The following is a 16,027-nucleotide window of genomic DNA, read 5'->3' on the forward strand; positions in this document are numbered from 1 at the left end:
GGTTCGAGACACCACAAGTACGATGGTATAAATACAAACATCACCGAGTGTAAACAAGCGAATTGTGTCTGAATGAGCAGCAAACTCATCAAAGTACACATCCATATCCAGCAGGCTATAACGTGCATGGTCACACACACACACACACACACACGCACACGCACACGCACACGCACGCACACACACACACACACACACACACACACACACACACACACACACACACACACACACACACACACACACTAACCACAATGCAGCAGCTCGCAGCGGCTCCCCATCAGTCTCCATCCCAGAAGAAGGCGCAAGTCTCGCCCGGGATCTGGTTAAGTGTTTCAGCTCTTGATCTGACCACAGTCTCACCTGCATGTTATTTAATCGCCTTAATGTCGTTTAAACGAGCCGCTTTACGCAGCGTGATGGAGGATCACGTCCGACTCCTGTCACCGTCACCTCGGCTGAAACCCGACCTCAACTTGTTCAGTTGTAGTTTGAAGAAAGAGGCATATATCACCACTTCTTCTACATTTTTGTTCCATTTTGACACAATTTTTATGCAATCGTAATGAAATATATATATGTCACATTTATGAAATGTATGTAACATAAAGTACAAAAGATCTCTTTTCCACCAGTTGTTTTCACAGCAACCAATTTTAGGGGGTGGAGTCAGCTCCTCTGTTTCAGTTTCAGTTTCAGTTTATTTTTATTTGTTAGAGAGGGACAACGTACATTAAGAAACATTTTATAAAATAAAATGCAAATGTACCCAATTGTAGCCAAAAGGCTAGTTTACATTGGCAGTCCCCCTGCCAGAAATAATAGGCTAGTACCTAGTAAAAAAAGATTAAAACACAAGTACAAACACATCAGCAATAACATATAACATATATAATTCAACCTTTACAATATACACAGTTCATCCCCACATCGATAGTATACACATCAATGTTCACATCTTTGATTATCGATCAACCAATTCCTAAGATTATATTTGAAGACATTGTATGAAATACAATGTAGGGGGTGTGCCAACAACTAAAACTGACATGGTTGTGTTTTCCTTACATTTAGTTTAACTGAATTTAGTTCAGTTCAAGTTTATTTTAATAGCGCCAGTTAGTTATGTCATCTTTCAGTATTTTACACAAAACTCAAACAAAGTTTGGACACTTCAAGGCGATCCCAGTTTGCGTTTTAACATGCTGCTTTGCAGGTTTAGACAACATCATGTCCTGGTTAAGTGTAGCCACTCAGCTGCTCGGCTGTGGTTTGCTTTGTGTGGCGGCTTGAGCTCCATGTCAAGAGGCGAGTTGTGCCAAAACAGGAGCGTAAAACGCCATCCGCTCTGCCGTGCACGGCTGAGTGCAGCGCCTCTGGCACGGATCAAGACTCTCTGTTTAGAAACCTTTCACACTATCAGAGGTGAATTTGAATGTCTGTACCAGGAACTGTGTGCTGATCTGGTTCATTTAAGTCATCACAACGTTGAGACCTGACGACGAGCTTCACTCAAAGGTCGTGATTTAGTTCGCTGATGCCACCAGACAGCAGCGGACAGTGAGCCACGACTAAACTCATGAAAAACACCCGCTCAAAGGCCATCTTGACCGTGGAAACATCATGGAGACGCGAGTGCGGACTGGACGTCCAGCCGCTCCGAAGGCGCGTCCCACTTTCCCCTGTGAAGCTGCTGCCACTCCTTCATCGGGTTTCATGCGTTTGGCCCGCACGTTGTTTATCCAACTGCGGGCTGGAGCCGCTTTTCAACAGCTGTACTGCTGGTTCAGCTGTAGAGATAACGAGACCTGCGCTCTGATTTGACAGGAAGAATGATGGTCGGGTTATTAATCTTTATTTCTCCGTTACGGCTTCTCGAGCGACTGGGAGTAATTCAGGGGTTACAACCTCTGCTGCACAACTAAAAGATTTAGTACACAAATAGCTTGGTTTTGTGCCGTCCTTGAATGCCTACTTCATGTTTCACAGTACGATGTTCCTATAAACATTTTACGAGGACTTGTTTCTCTCAACCCTCCCTCTTCTCTTTTATAAAACGTAGGAGTAGCTTTCACAGGAAGCTTTTATATGTTGCAGGGGTGTAAAGGAATATATCACTTTTTTTAAAGATTTGAAAAAAAGGACCTGCTGCATACATGGGGATGGTTTGTGTTACAGGCTGTCAGGATTTGTTTAAAGGATTTGCCATCACAGATGCAGCACTGAGGTTCTGAGAGTATCGATTTGGCGGTCGGGCACTTCCCTCTCAGGATGGACGTGGACTCCTCTGACTTGTCTCTCAGTGACCTCATGTCCTTTTTCAGTCAGCCAGTCTTAGTTTCTCATAACTACTTTCCATGCATTTCCTGTGCCAATGTTGTCTGGTTCAGGACATCAGGAGGACGGACTCCCTCCATCTGACACCGAACCACACTGGCCGGTCAAGCACACGGCCGACACGCAGAAATACAACCGCACATGCTCATACACACATTTTCAGACAAGTGCGGATCAATAAACCACCTGCATGTAACCAAAGCACCCGGTGAAAGATCGTGAAACCACTGGGAAGACATGGAAACCTCACACAGGGGACTTTTCCACCAGAACAGAACCTCTGGAGTCCATTTAAAACCAAAAACGCAGTTGGCTCAGAGCCAGCCCAAAGTGAGACTTGTACTCACCATGCGACCGATGCTCAACTAGACGTTAAGTGAACTCTCCTGGTCCAGGACCAGGAGCCTGAATCCTCCTTCGTCCATGCAAGGTGGCGCCCCGGTGCACGTAGCAAACGTTCAAGAGGAACTCCAGTGACTTTCCGCATCAGAGCTTGTTCCCAGATGTTGCACAATGTTGTGCAAACTCAGATTTGAAAATCTGCAGAAGAAAAATCTGCGGAGCCCATGAGACGATGATGAAACGTTAAATCAGCCCCGATCTGGTCCTGATACGGCCCGAATCATGCCAACTTTCTATCGCCGCTACAAATTAAGGTTGCTGAGCGATTAACTGTGCTTCTTTCTCTGTCAAATTCTTCTCTTTTAAACTTGTCTCCATGCCGGTTTGGAGATTCCTGCACAGTGAAACACGTATTGTGATAAAGGGGAAAAAGGGAAAATGGTTTAAACTGGGGAGGGGGGGTGAATGCAACGTTGAACTTTTAACCCCACTATAGATTTAAAAAAAGAAAGAGAAATAATGTTTTTAAACTCTAAAGTCTGAGCTGAGGTAATAACACCTCAGTCACATTAACTATTAACCCCGTGACTGACTGTCATCATCACCTAATGCGGTTCAAAACCAGAAGTCTTCATGCATGACATCATGAAGTGTCACCAACACAACCTATTTTGCATCTGATGGTCTGAGGATTGAACAGATAAATCATCCAAATGAAATAAGACAGCAAGTAAGAGCTTTTTTGTGTTTTGTTTTTTTTCCTCTCTCCGTGTCTTCAGTCGTCTTGAGAGCAAAGTTCAGGTGCTGGAGAACCGGCAGCGAGGAGAGCTGGAGGACATGAGACAAGAGAGGAACAAACTGCAGGTACAGCTAGTAGACGTGACATCTGTGTGTTATTGGAGTAAAGTAACATCATCCACGGAGGAATGTTTGGACATCTTGTCAGGACTGACTGAGGAAGGTTTTTGTGTCTCTGTGTGAGATCTGCATGTATGAGGCCGTTTCTTACACGCCGTTCAGCGTAGATGAGGACTGACAGGAGGGTGACGCCATAAACGCACATATATACAGAGGTGGGTAGAGGAGCCAAAAATTGTACTCAAGTAAAAGTACTGGTACTTCAGAATAATATGACTCAAGTAGAAGTAAAAAGTAATCATCAAAATAATTACTTGAGTAAAAGTAAAAAAGTACTTGGTGAAAAAACTACTCAAGTACTGAGTAACTGTTGAGTAACGTCTGATTAATTTTTTTAACACAACCAAATATAAATATAAATAAATAAAATAATCATCTTCAGGCAAATTAAATCAATAAAATAATTAAATAATTAAAATTAATAAAAAATAAAAAATAGCTTAAATTAAAATAATCTTAAAGTAAATTCAAGTACTTTAATAAATAATAAAAAAATAAATTAAGCACAAGTAGCACAAAATTTCAAGCCTTTGTATTTTTCTTTTTTAACCAGGCAGAACTAGAACAAGCCCATGAACTCATAGAAACTGTGTGTGTTTGAGTCTGTGTAAATGTGACAAAACATGCAAAAACAAACATTTTTCCCAAAGAATCACCCAGTGATGTCATGAGATTGACGCGTAAGTGGATAAAAGGGATAAAAGAAAAGTAACAGCTCAACGTAGCCTAATGTAGCGGAGTAAGAGTAACAGTTTCTTCTTCACAAATCTACTCAAGTAAAAGTAAAAAGTATAGTGATTCAAAACTACTCCTAAAAGTACAACATTTCCCAAAACGTACTCAAGTAAATGTAACGGAGTAAATGTAACTCGTTACTACCCACCTCTGCATATATATATATATATATATATATATATATATATATATATATATATATATATATATATATATATATATACAGTCACATGCAAAAGTTGGTACCCTCACTTTAATCCTCAGTGAAACTCCTCTAACTGTAAAGCTTCAGAGAACGTAGATGAATAACAACATTTTTCACTGTGCTTTTATCTATGAATTGAAGACAAAAAGGGAATAATCCTGAATCCCAAATACGCTCAGACTTTTATCAATGTCAGGTTGTTTGCTTCAGTCCACTGAGGTATATAAACATTCCCTCGTGTTCGGCTTGTTTTTGGCCGCGCCGCAGTCCTTCACCCGCGTTGAGGTCTGAGCGATGACGGGCTTTCGATTGCAGCCGCTCTGATGTAGGTTCATGTTTTGGATCACGGTCACGTTGGATGAGACAATCCCAACGAGGCTTGAGCGGTCAGACGGATGGATGGCCGCACATCCGTCCCTGGATCCTTCCAGAAGCCTCGCGGTTTGTTCAGACGTAGTTTTGTGGACCTCAGTTGTTCTTTCCTGCCCTTTTTAGACAGAACCGGGTTTCTCCTGGCAACCCTTCCTCCCAAACTCCCTGCTTACTCTTATTCTAACAGTGCTGTGATGTTTAATGTTTAACATGCTCTTGGAGGCCTGTAGCGTCTGGGATGGAGTCCTTGCTTTGGTTTGCAGAGGGGAAGACCGTCAACTGTCTCTAATGCCTTCCAGCCCTGAACAATCTTTCTTATACTTCAGGATGCATTGCTCAGAATTGTATAGACATTTATTTAATAACCCTTTAAAAAAAGATTTTCAGCTAAGTCGGCTTCTAAAATGTAACCATTTGGAGAGGCGTACACACGTGCTCACCAAGGTCATTGAGGGTCAATGATTAGCCGCAGCTGGCTGAAACTTAGGATCTTAACTCCTACATTCATAATGGCACAGTGAAAAAGATGTTAATGCTCATCTCGAGTTGCCAGATACTGAAAACCACCACAATCAGACATTAATTATTGTTCATACACAAAAACAACTCAGTACTAAGCACACACGTTTTAACTTTTCACCACGTGTCTGGGTTGTTTTTCTCTGCTGATTTGTTTATTTTACAATTATTCAAACAATTGTAATCTAATGTTATTCCCATGCATCAGCTTTGAAAGCTCAAATATATATAATTTCTCTCATTACTCAGTGTGTATGAGTGTGTATGATCTGCAGTTTCATCAGCAAGGATGTATAGTGTTTGATGTGTTAAAGCACGGGTGGAACAGTCCCAGTACTAGTGGATTAAACGCGAGCAAACTCGTTTTCTCTCAGTCAGTGGTCCGGACGCAGATGGTGGCGATAGATTCTCTGGAGAGGCAGCTGAGAGTTGCAAGCAGCAACAACACGGCTCTGCAGCGGCAGCAGGCTCAGCTGATGGAGTCGGTGCACACACTCATTAACATGGTGGCCAGCACGACAGGTGCGTGCACACACACACACACACACACACACACACACACACACACACACACACACACACACACACACACACACACACACACACACACACACACACACACACACACACACACACACACACACACACACTGAGAGAACCTACAATTCAATAAGAGTTTGTCTTATGATTGCTTGCTGTGTCCTCCGTTCAGGGTCTCCTCCTCAGAGCCAAACGTGGAAAGACTGTGCGGATGTTTACAGGGCGGGCTACTCCGTCAGCGGCGTGTATCAGATCTACATCGGCAACAGGACCGAACCTGTGCAGGTAGGGACTCACCTCAGGGACATTTCCTCGTGACGCTGAAGAGGAAAATATTACAAATGGATGATTATTTAATCTAATTTAATTTAATTACATGCAAGTATTCCTGACTGCCACCCCAGAGGAAAATAACCCCAGCTGAAAATATAATATTTCGCATGTCAGAATATTTCAGTAGTTGGACTCTTCTCGCCCTCCTGGCTTTGAAAACATCGGACATGAGCACAGAATGTGATTTATTCTGATCGTATGTTGAATAACATCATGATTGTACTGACAGTTATAAGAATCATGGGAAATGTCAACAACAACACGTCAGTTTCTGTTCCTGATCCTCCTGAAGGTATACTGTGACATGGACACAAGCGGCGGCGGCTGGACGGTTTTCCAGCGGCGCTTTAATGGTAGCGTGGACTTCCAGAGGAGCTGGAAGGAGTACAAGATGGTCAGTTTGTCTCAGAGGTCACGTTTAACAAAGTGTGAATAAACTCTGCCCACATACGGCGGCTGACCACCTTCCCCCCCTCTCCCACAGGGGTTCGGGGACGTGCTGGGGGAGCACTGGTTGGGGAACGAAGTGTTGCACCTGCTGACCAATCAGGACCAGTACTCTCTGAGAGTGGAGCTGAGGGACTGGGAGGGAATCGCCTCCCATTCCCAGTACGACCGATTTACGCTGACCAGCGAGAGACAGCAGTACAGGTAACAGCTATAGTCACACGCCACATGCAAACACAAGAATATTCAGTATTTGCTCCAGAACTGTGCTTAAATGCGCTTAAACCTCTCGTCTGCACCACCCGCATAGTCAGAGTAATAAAAAAAGTAATCCAAAATTCACATACATACATACATACATACATACATACATACATACATACATACATACATACATACATACATACATACATACATACATACATACATACATACATACATACATACATACATACATACATACATACATACATACATACATACATACATACATACATACATACATACATACATACATACATACATACATACATACATACATACATACATACATTTGTCTGAAAAAAAGAAAACATAGAATAAGTCTCATACAAATAACAAAAATTACAAAAAAAAAACTATTTTGATTAGGAAACTGTTAAAAATTGCATGTTCTGTGTATTATTTCATACGTCAGGCTTTAGAAGGATCAACAGTCATAATGAGACAACGCTTACACGTACACAGTAATTATGCATCATGGATACTTCATGAAACTTTACTAAAAATAAACTCCAACTCTGGTACTCAAAGGTACCGTAGAGGATAAGGGCCACTGAAGAAAAAATAATTGAATTCTGAGAAAAAAAGTCAGTCTACTTTTTTGTATTTGTATTTTGTATTTTGTGTTTTAGGTTTCTGAAAAAACCTTAAAGTCAGAATTCTGAGATTAAAGTCAGAATTTTTACTTTTTTCTCAGAATTCAATTGTTTTTTTTTTCAGTGGCCCTAATCCTCTTCCTTACAAAGGTTCAGATATCAGTACTTTATCTTACTTTAGGTGTGATTTAATTATCTGACATTTAATTGCAGTTTTTGCTGTGCGTCTTTTTCTAAACTTCTGATTGCATCTGTATGAGTGCACGTGTGTGCTGGTTATTTCCACGGAGAGCTTCACCCCCCACCTTCGCTCACACAGGTTGTTTCTGCGAGGCTACAGCGGGACAGCAGGAAGGCAGAGCAGCCTGACCAGCCACGGCGCCGGATTCAGCACCCGGGACCAGGACAACGACAACTGTGACCACTGCAAATGTGCCCTCATGCTCACGGGAGGTGAGGCCTTTCCCCACTTTTCTTGTTTCAGGGCAGCGCTTTCTCTGTAAAAGAGGAAAAGAGCTATAAACATGTACCTGGGGAGGTAAATAAGTTTACAAAGCTGTAAGTAAGAAACATGATCCCTGTAAATATCTGATTTCTTAGGGTGAAACCACATCAAAAACCATATAATTTGCCGTCCACCGCAGTAAATCAGAAAATGCCCCAAAAAAACTGAATACTAGTTGAGGATAAACCTTAGTGGGATTTTCCCCTAAGTTGCGGTCAGCTACACATTTATCTCTTCGGTTCACTAGTCCTCTCCTTCCGCCAACGTCAACACAAACAGCTCTTCGGTTCTCCTCAGCCCCCCCATCAACAAGTTGCGATCGCAGATTAAGTTAATCATTCCAGCTAAAACCTTGAGCTTTCGGGGAAAAGGACGGCAACGGCCTCCGTCAGTCTGCAAGTCATTTGAAATCAAAGCGATTTATAGGAAAAGACAAAGTAAAAGACTGGGAAAGTGACGGAAAGTGAGCAAAGAAAGATGAAAGAGAGGGGAAAAACCAACAGCTGAGGAAGGAAAATATGGGGATAAAAGAGAGAAACATAAACTCATCCACAGTTTTCCCTCAAGGAAAAAACATCGAGTCTAACAGTGAAAACTGAACCCACGTTGGCAAATAACGAGTTTCAATCAACAACCAAATTGTGTTCAGGAACATCAGCATCGTTTTCATATGCGCTCCACAAAATAAATGGTCTCGCTGAGTCGTTCTACATTTGTTTTACTTTTATAGGTCATTATTAAACTGTTTGTAATGCTCATGTGGGCTTGCAATTGTTTGCAGTAAGACATAACATTATTGCACGTTTTGTGGGTGTATAAACATGCGGCAGATGTCACATGTCCAGGTTGAAACAGCAATTATGTTGCTTTTTTCTTGCAGCTTTATGTAAATAACCTTTCTGTTGGAAGGCTTAAGTCACTCTTTTTTTTTTTTACTTTAATTTTGGCTTCGCTTTGAAAAGAAATTCAAAATTAGCGTTCAACACAACCCTCAGTGGAGCACTTTGTCCCAAATTAAATGTACAACTACTCCAAAAAGTGCAAAAAAAGGGGAGGAATTTCCATGTCAAAGACGGAAAAAGTACCTGTATTTCACTTGTTTATTCGGTTGACCTAGTATTTGAAACACACTAAAGATTTATGGTATGGAGCCTTCCTCAGACCTGCTTGAGGAATACAAGGTCAGTCCCACCATAAATACAACGGCCAGATATGTGAAAAGGAAAAGGGAAGAAGGGTAGCTGGATGAGCACAGAGTTTGCTTTCAAGATCAGAGGCCTCTATTTTCTGGTTTATTTTAAGCATGACTGAAATCTTTCCTCAGTAGTTTTAAGTAGTAATCTTAGTTGTTTCAAATTTACCAAACCTTTTAAGTCTAGATAAGAAAACATAAAGTGGAAGATGCTGATTCATGTGGTAATTGAAATCAGGAGGGAAGAAAAATGAACCTGTTCGTTTACACATCAAAGGAGGCATGGTGGAGGGGGTCAGCAAATTAAAATTCCTGGGCACAAACATCTCAGGACCTCACATGGACTGTTAACATCACCTCTCTTGTGAAAAAGACACAGCGAGAGTGGACCTGTCCCAGCTGCGGCGGTTCTTTTCCAGATGTTGGGATGAAAGTAATTTCTCCCTCTGCGCTGGAGCCGACTAAAACAACTCTGCAGAGAGTAATTAATCACCAGTGAACACCATAAACACACAGCTACCAGTTCTCTTTAACACTTGCAGAGCTCAGTTTCATCTCAGATTCATCTCAATCAAACGTTTCCCGTCTATTAACTCTGCCACCCTGGGGGAGGCGCTAAAGGTTAGGCTCTCCAGACTCCTGCACAGTTTTCTTTTTAATGGTGCTATAAAGCAACTCAACTTTTTAGGAAAATTATAATCAACCAAGAGTATAAGGCTTAAAGATAGAGTTTAAATAACTGGATGCAGAAACATTGGTGACTTGAACTTTATTCAGGAGGTCAAGCCTGGAGTTCCGTGACAAGCCATGTGACGTGAGCCCTGCTTGGTTTGTTGAACACCAGATGCACCGTGTTGTGGAAAAAACCTGTTAAACGCTCTTTAAGACGTTCTTTCCAACTAGGTGAATAACTGGACTGAAACTGAGTGTCTGAGTTACCAAGAATAAGACTTGAGAGATGATTCAGATTTCAGTAGATTTCATTAAACAGTTGCATGCAAAAGGGTCAGAACATACATGAGTTGTCTCGATGCAGAATGACAATGAAACAAAGGAGGCATACTGATTTTAAGACATAAAGGATCTTTAAGGTCAGTGTTAATCTTTTTTGAGCAGACAACCAGTCTGTACATTATGTGGGCCAAGGCTAAATTTTCCATCACACACCATTGCTTTCTGGACCATCTGTAGAGGTTTGACTATGTATGTGAGAAGACCTGGCTCAAGGATCAGGTTTTTATAGCAAAATGAAAGAGCCCCAGCACCAAGCCTTGGGGCACTCCTGTGGAGAGACCATGAGACCATGAGTGTTTGTCCTTGCCATGACATGCTGAAGGAGCACTTTGTGAGATAAAATTCAAACCCTAAGTATGCTTTGCCCGAAATGTACAAAACATCTGTTCTTTTATGAAAACATGCCGGTTGTAGAGCTGCTGTTAAATTTAAAACTGAGGAATTGAGAACGGAGAAGAAAGACAGAATGACGGGGAAGGAAAATAATGGAGATTCTGAATCCCTCACATTCACATAAAGGACAATGTTTGGACATGTTTGGACATGTTTGGTCATTTTTTCAACATGCACACTCAATCAGCCATGGTTAAACCTCATGCCTTTCAGTCCCAACTGTCCCTTTTCAGACGGGCTGCTAGGCACATGGAAACCTGCCCACGTAGTCAAAATCTCATTTGTGAAACTACCAGATTGTCCTTTGTGATAGTCCGGCAGCATTCTCTTGACAGACACAAGTCATGTTATCATTACACTTTATCGAAAAAGAAAAGTGGAACTCTGAATTTGCGATAAAGGTACAGCTGCAGGGGGTCAGTGTTTCCATTGAACTGTATTTTTCTCTGTCTGTATCGCTGTAACTCTCTGTATCTGGTCCTGCGAGACTTCTCTTCAAAGCAATGAAAAATACGTTCTCGACTTTGAAGAAGATTGACATCTTCAGTCTTTGATAAATTATTGCGATTGCCACTACCGATGTTGCAAAAATAGGAACAAGAAGAAGACAGCTGATGATCATTCAAGTGATTATTCAGCGGCAAAGCTCTTTTGCAGTGTTATGTAATGTTCTACAGTAATGCATTAAGATTAAGTAGTGTTATACACAATTCCCTCACATCAATGAGGCCAAAAACAATTGGAAACTTGATTTTGTTGACTTAAGATTGACCGACTTGGCCACATCAAGTGCTGCCAGAGATGTGCAAATGCACACAAAGCATTTCCATTATGCTTTTGCAATAAATGGGATTATTTTTTATTTATTTTTATTATTAGTTTTTTTTAATAGAAGCGTTTCCGTTACACAGTAGTTGTTTTTTGCGATATTAAGTTATTGCACAAATCTAGGGGGACATTAAACCTGGCTACACTCACACGGTAGAGGGGATACCAATCACTCCATTTCAGTAAGTAGAAAATGTAAAAAATTAAAAAGGATTTTAAAAAAAATTGTCCGTAGTGACCCATCGAGACGATTGTTTGTAGAAGGTTTTTGGAAAATGCAGCTCAGCAGCTCATTTCAGCATCTTCTCAAATGGTTTACCTGATAACATTTTTGAGTTTAGAGAGCACCATTCAAGCTGCCTCGGCCCACAAGCCTTTCTTCTTCCCCTGCAGAAAGCCTTGAGAACCCCTTCTCCATTCCACTCCTCCTTTTCAAACCATATTTTCAATCTGGATCCAAAATTGCTGCTATAAATGCAGACATTTATATTGTTTGTATTCATTTAACTCAGATGATTCTTACTGCTCTGAAACAGGTATTCATATTTGGATCCCTCCCTTGCTCCTCCCCATTCTGTCATAATCAACCCCTAATTTGTCTTCCTTTCTCAATCTCTCTCTCACTTGATCCGTCCCTTCACAAGGTTGGTGGTTTGACGCCTGCGGATTCTCCAACCTGAACGGGATCTACTACACAGTCGGCCACAACATCAGGAAGCTCAACGGCATCAAATGGCACCACTTCCGAGGTCCCAGCTACTCCCTGCGCTCCACCTCCATGATGGTACGGCCCTACGACTTCTAACAACGCCCTCAACCTTGGGAATGGTGCCGCCCTTCACTCCTGACAACCATCCAGCAGCAGCTCAGCGGCTTGTGATTGCCCTTCAAAAGACAAAATACGTCCCGATGATGTCCAACTTAGAAGAACACCGCTTTCAGCCGTTACTGGCGTTATTCTTTTTTTCACGTATAACAAAACAGAAACGGACAGCATGCTAGGAATAAAAAGAAGGCATATGCTTGCCAGTAACTGTGATAGGTGATGGATATTTCTTAGTTTTGGGGACAAAATGTGAGTGAAATCTTCACAATCACCCAGGCACAGTTGCTACATTGGAAAGTTTTAAAGGTTGGACGGAGTTTAGAGTTAATATCCTTTATGATTTCAAAACTTCTCTTGGATTTGGATTAATGTGCTCCACAAATCTGATGGAAATACCTCCTGTGGGCATCCTTCTAGAAGATAATAGTGACTGTGTTTTTTTTTTTTCTTCGCTGAAAAGTGGGCCGCAAGCCCTAAAAATAATCACCAACATCATAAAATCAGTATGGAAGCACAGAAAAACTGATACGGGAAGTTATGAGGTCTTGACCCTCCTGCACAGTCCGGAGCTGATCAGCAGGTTCTCAACCGAACAAGCTTCTGCAACAATGACATTTTGAAGCAATGAAAGGATCTTAAATGGTGTCTGGGTCTGTTTAGATGAAAAAAACAGGCTTTGCATTGTATAAGGTCCAATGTTTGAAATGTGCTGTCTATGATTTTGCTCATTACAGGTAATAATCTGCAGACAAATTATTAATGGCAATAATCCTTAGCTGCTGGGCTACAGAACGGTGGTGGTTTGTGGAAGAGCATGTCTCTTTAAGACTCGTTTTACATGTAAAATAAAACAAACATCCCATGCAGTACGTTGCAACAACCAAACAGCAAATGAGTGGGAACACGTGAAGCATCTCTGGACAGATGCAGATGTCAGGAAACAAAGACAGTTTCCATGTTTCTGTGGATCGTTTCTGTGTCAACTGTAAAACAATACATGCGATGGCACCAACGCTTCTGTGGACTAAAGAGGCTGACGTCATGGCTGATGGAAATTCAAGCGAGCATCATAAACACAGCTGAATGAGATGAATGCGGTTTGAAATTGAAGCCAAACCTATTTATCTGATGAGCAAGAAAGACGTCAAGAGCCACAACAGATGATCTCCGGTTTGAGAAGGGGATCCTTCCCATCATGCCCTGCAGCTGCAGCGAGCTGTGAGACTGAGCAAGGAGCAAGGACGTCTCAGCTGCTTCTGCCATGCCAAAACAGACAAATGAATTAATGTCAGTGCACCACAAACTGTTTACTCTGCACGTTGCTGGACGAGGCAAAGACTTGCATCTTTGTTCATGACACATGACAGCTGATGGATGATCAGAGGCTGGTCTGCTGGAGAGAGCTGCAGCTGCAGACACTCCGAGCATCGAGGCCGTCCTCGTTGTCCAGGAAATGGTAACAGGCAGACTGTCGTGTTTATGGATAAGTGACTGTATTTGTGTCCATGGCAAGCCTCACTGAACAATAAAGGAAGGAAAGAAGGAAACAAGAAACGTGGAAAGAAATACATTAAATGGATTAGGATGAAAACACACTGAAAAAAAAAAAAATCCAAATCAAGTTTTTTTTTATCTTGTTTTTGATGTTGGGTTCAAATTCTTCACAATCATGAAAGAAATAAAAAGACAACAAACCATAGATGCTGTGATTTAACAGAGTCCAAACTTGAAGCAGCTAAATGTTGCTTTAATCATTTTCCTAATCCAAACAACCTGGACATTTTCATGTGTCTCGTGGAACTCTGCGTTTTATTACGTTGTAAAATCGATACTCCAGATCATGAATCAGTTACAGGACATATTTATTCTATTCAGTGAATTGGTTTGGTAGCGTCTCCACCTCAGCCGGGTTCTTCTCCTTCTTGTGCACATCTACAGTATGTGACATGTTTATTTTGTGATTAAAAACAAAAATGCGTTGCAGACAACCCCGTAACAATGATGGCTAACGCGCTCGCTGAGCGCCTCTTTTCACATGTTTAAATTGTCGGGCTCGTGTCTGTTCAACACTTAGGATTAGGCAACGGGACGGGTTGACAACTGGAAGGCATATGGTAATGATGCAGGACATTTGTGAGGATTTGGAGGATGTTTTCAGATAATAAAAACTCAATATTTTTTCAAATGACTGCTAATTGCCTTGACATCAAAACAATATGTTCATATTTCCCCAACTGGACACGGGGATCTGAGCCGAGACCTGGCCACTGTTTCCTTGATGTTGTGCACATGCTCATCAGTGTCTCAGTGCCTCGGCGTTCCCAGATTTCCCTCAAACATTTCCAGGATTGTTGTGCAGACAAACAAAGCTGCTGCTGCTGAATCTCAATTCCATTGTTTCCCAGGGTCCACTCATGCTAATACAAGCTCATTGGCTTCCATTATTGAAGACACGTCTGTAAAACTGTTGCCAGGACTCCAACAGGATGAGGCTGAATTACCCTCTTTCTAAATAAAAAATCCCAAGTCTCGTTTTAATTATCCACTGACAGAGGCAAGTCAACAGTGCAGTGAAGAACCCCAGCAGTTCGTTAAACTGCAATGAGCATGTGCAGTGAACTGCAAAACACACGGGAGAAAATTATTTTCTCAGCTCATGAACCAGGCAAGTAAATATTATTCGAGTTAGTCGGCACCGTGCATGAGTCCAGTATCCAGATCTCCTGAATAAATGCCGGGAGTTTACGTTATGAAATGTCACACAAATAAATCTCAATTTTCTCTACTCTGAGAAAGTTTAACAAACATGACAACCAGAAATTTCACAACAGGGAAAATGAAAGTTGCAAAGAGATTTTTATCAACATGCAAGAACTTAAATACTAAGGCCGACCCGTGTAGGTGGAGGGACTGTGGAAAAGAGGTGAAGACAAAAGTGTAAGTGGTGGAGTGGATGGAGAAGAGCGTCTGGAGTTACAGGTATCTGTAATAGAAGAGAGGCAGAGGGGGTGAAGTGAAAGATTTACAAGACGGTAGTGAGACCAAGCCTTCCTGTGACTAAGAAACAGGAAGCACAACTGGAGGCGGCAGGGCTGAATGGACGGGATGAAAAACAAGCACGTCGGAGGAACGGCGAGGTTCAAAGCAAGAGAGCTCGCATTTAGATGGTTTGGACACACATGTAAGATGGATACTGAATACGTTCATAGAAAGATGCTGAAAGGGAAGATTTAGGCAGGCTAAGAAGTCAGAGACCACAGAGGAGATTTCTTTTTTTTTAACATATATTTATTGATTTTTGTAATATAGTAACATTCAACAACACTTATAACATTCAAACAAATGGCAGTATGCAAAATAAATAAATAAATACATTTGTACACATTTGTACCAAATATTAATAATTAATTAATTAATTCAGAAGTGGGGGAAAAAGAAAAAAAACACATACATAATAAACAGAGTACTGTCTGATGTGGATGTACCATGGAGATATTAAAGATAAATTTATGTAGCCAGACAAATTGTTCTACATTAATAATAATAAAGGAAAAAAAAATAAAAATAAATAAACAGCAACAACAAAAATGTCAAATGTCTGTGACATCATGCATTCCTGAGAACCAATGAGGTGTTATTCCATTGTCCTATTTTTCCACTGTCC

General features: G+C 41.4%; 1 protein-coding gene across 3 annotated transcripts in view; it reads left to right on the plus strand.

The window, feature by feature from the left end:
- The window catches only part of angpt4 (angiopoietin 4), a 78,287-nt gene extending 63,771 nt beyond the window's left edge, over window positions 1-14,516 (plus strand). For all 3 annotated transcript variants that reach the window (XM_061727035.1, XM_061727036.1, XM_061727037.1), the window contains exons 4-10: window positions 3,459-3,543; window positions 5,803-5,950; window positions 6,141-6,253; window positions 6,594-6,695; window positions 6,786-6,952; window positions 7,925-8,058; window positions 12,182-14,516. In XM_061727035.1, the coding sequence (XP_061583019.1) occupies window positions 3,459-3,543; window positions 5,803-5,950; window positions 6,141-6,253; window positions 6,594-6,695; window positions 6,786-6,952; window positions 7,925-8,058; window positions 12,182-12,342 (910 nt within the window). In that variant the 3' untranslated portion in view covers window positions 12,343-14,516. The remainder of the gene's footprint in view (window positions 1-3,458; window positions 3,544-5,802; window positions 5,951-6,140; window positions 6,254-6,593; window positions 6,696-6,785; window positions 6,953-7,924; window positions 8,059-12,181) is intronic.
- The last annotated feature ends 1,511 nt before the right edge of the window (window positions 14,517-16,027 follow it).

The sequence above is a fragment of the Cololabis saira genome, chromosome 8, assembly GCF_033807715.1.
Source record: "Cololabis saira isolate AMF1-May2022 chromosome 8, fColSai1.1, whole genome shotgun sequence".
Classification (NCBI taxonomy): Eukaryota; Metazoa; Chordata; class Actinopteri; order Beloniformes; family Belonidae; genus Cololabis; species Cololabis saira.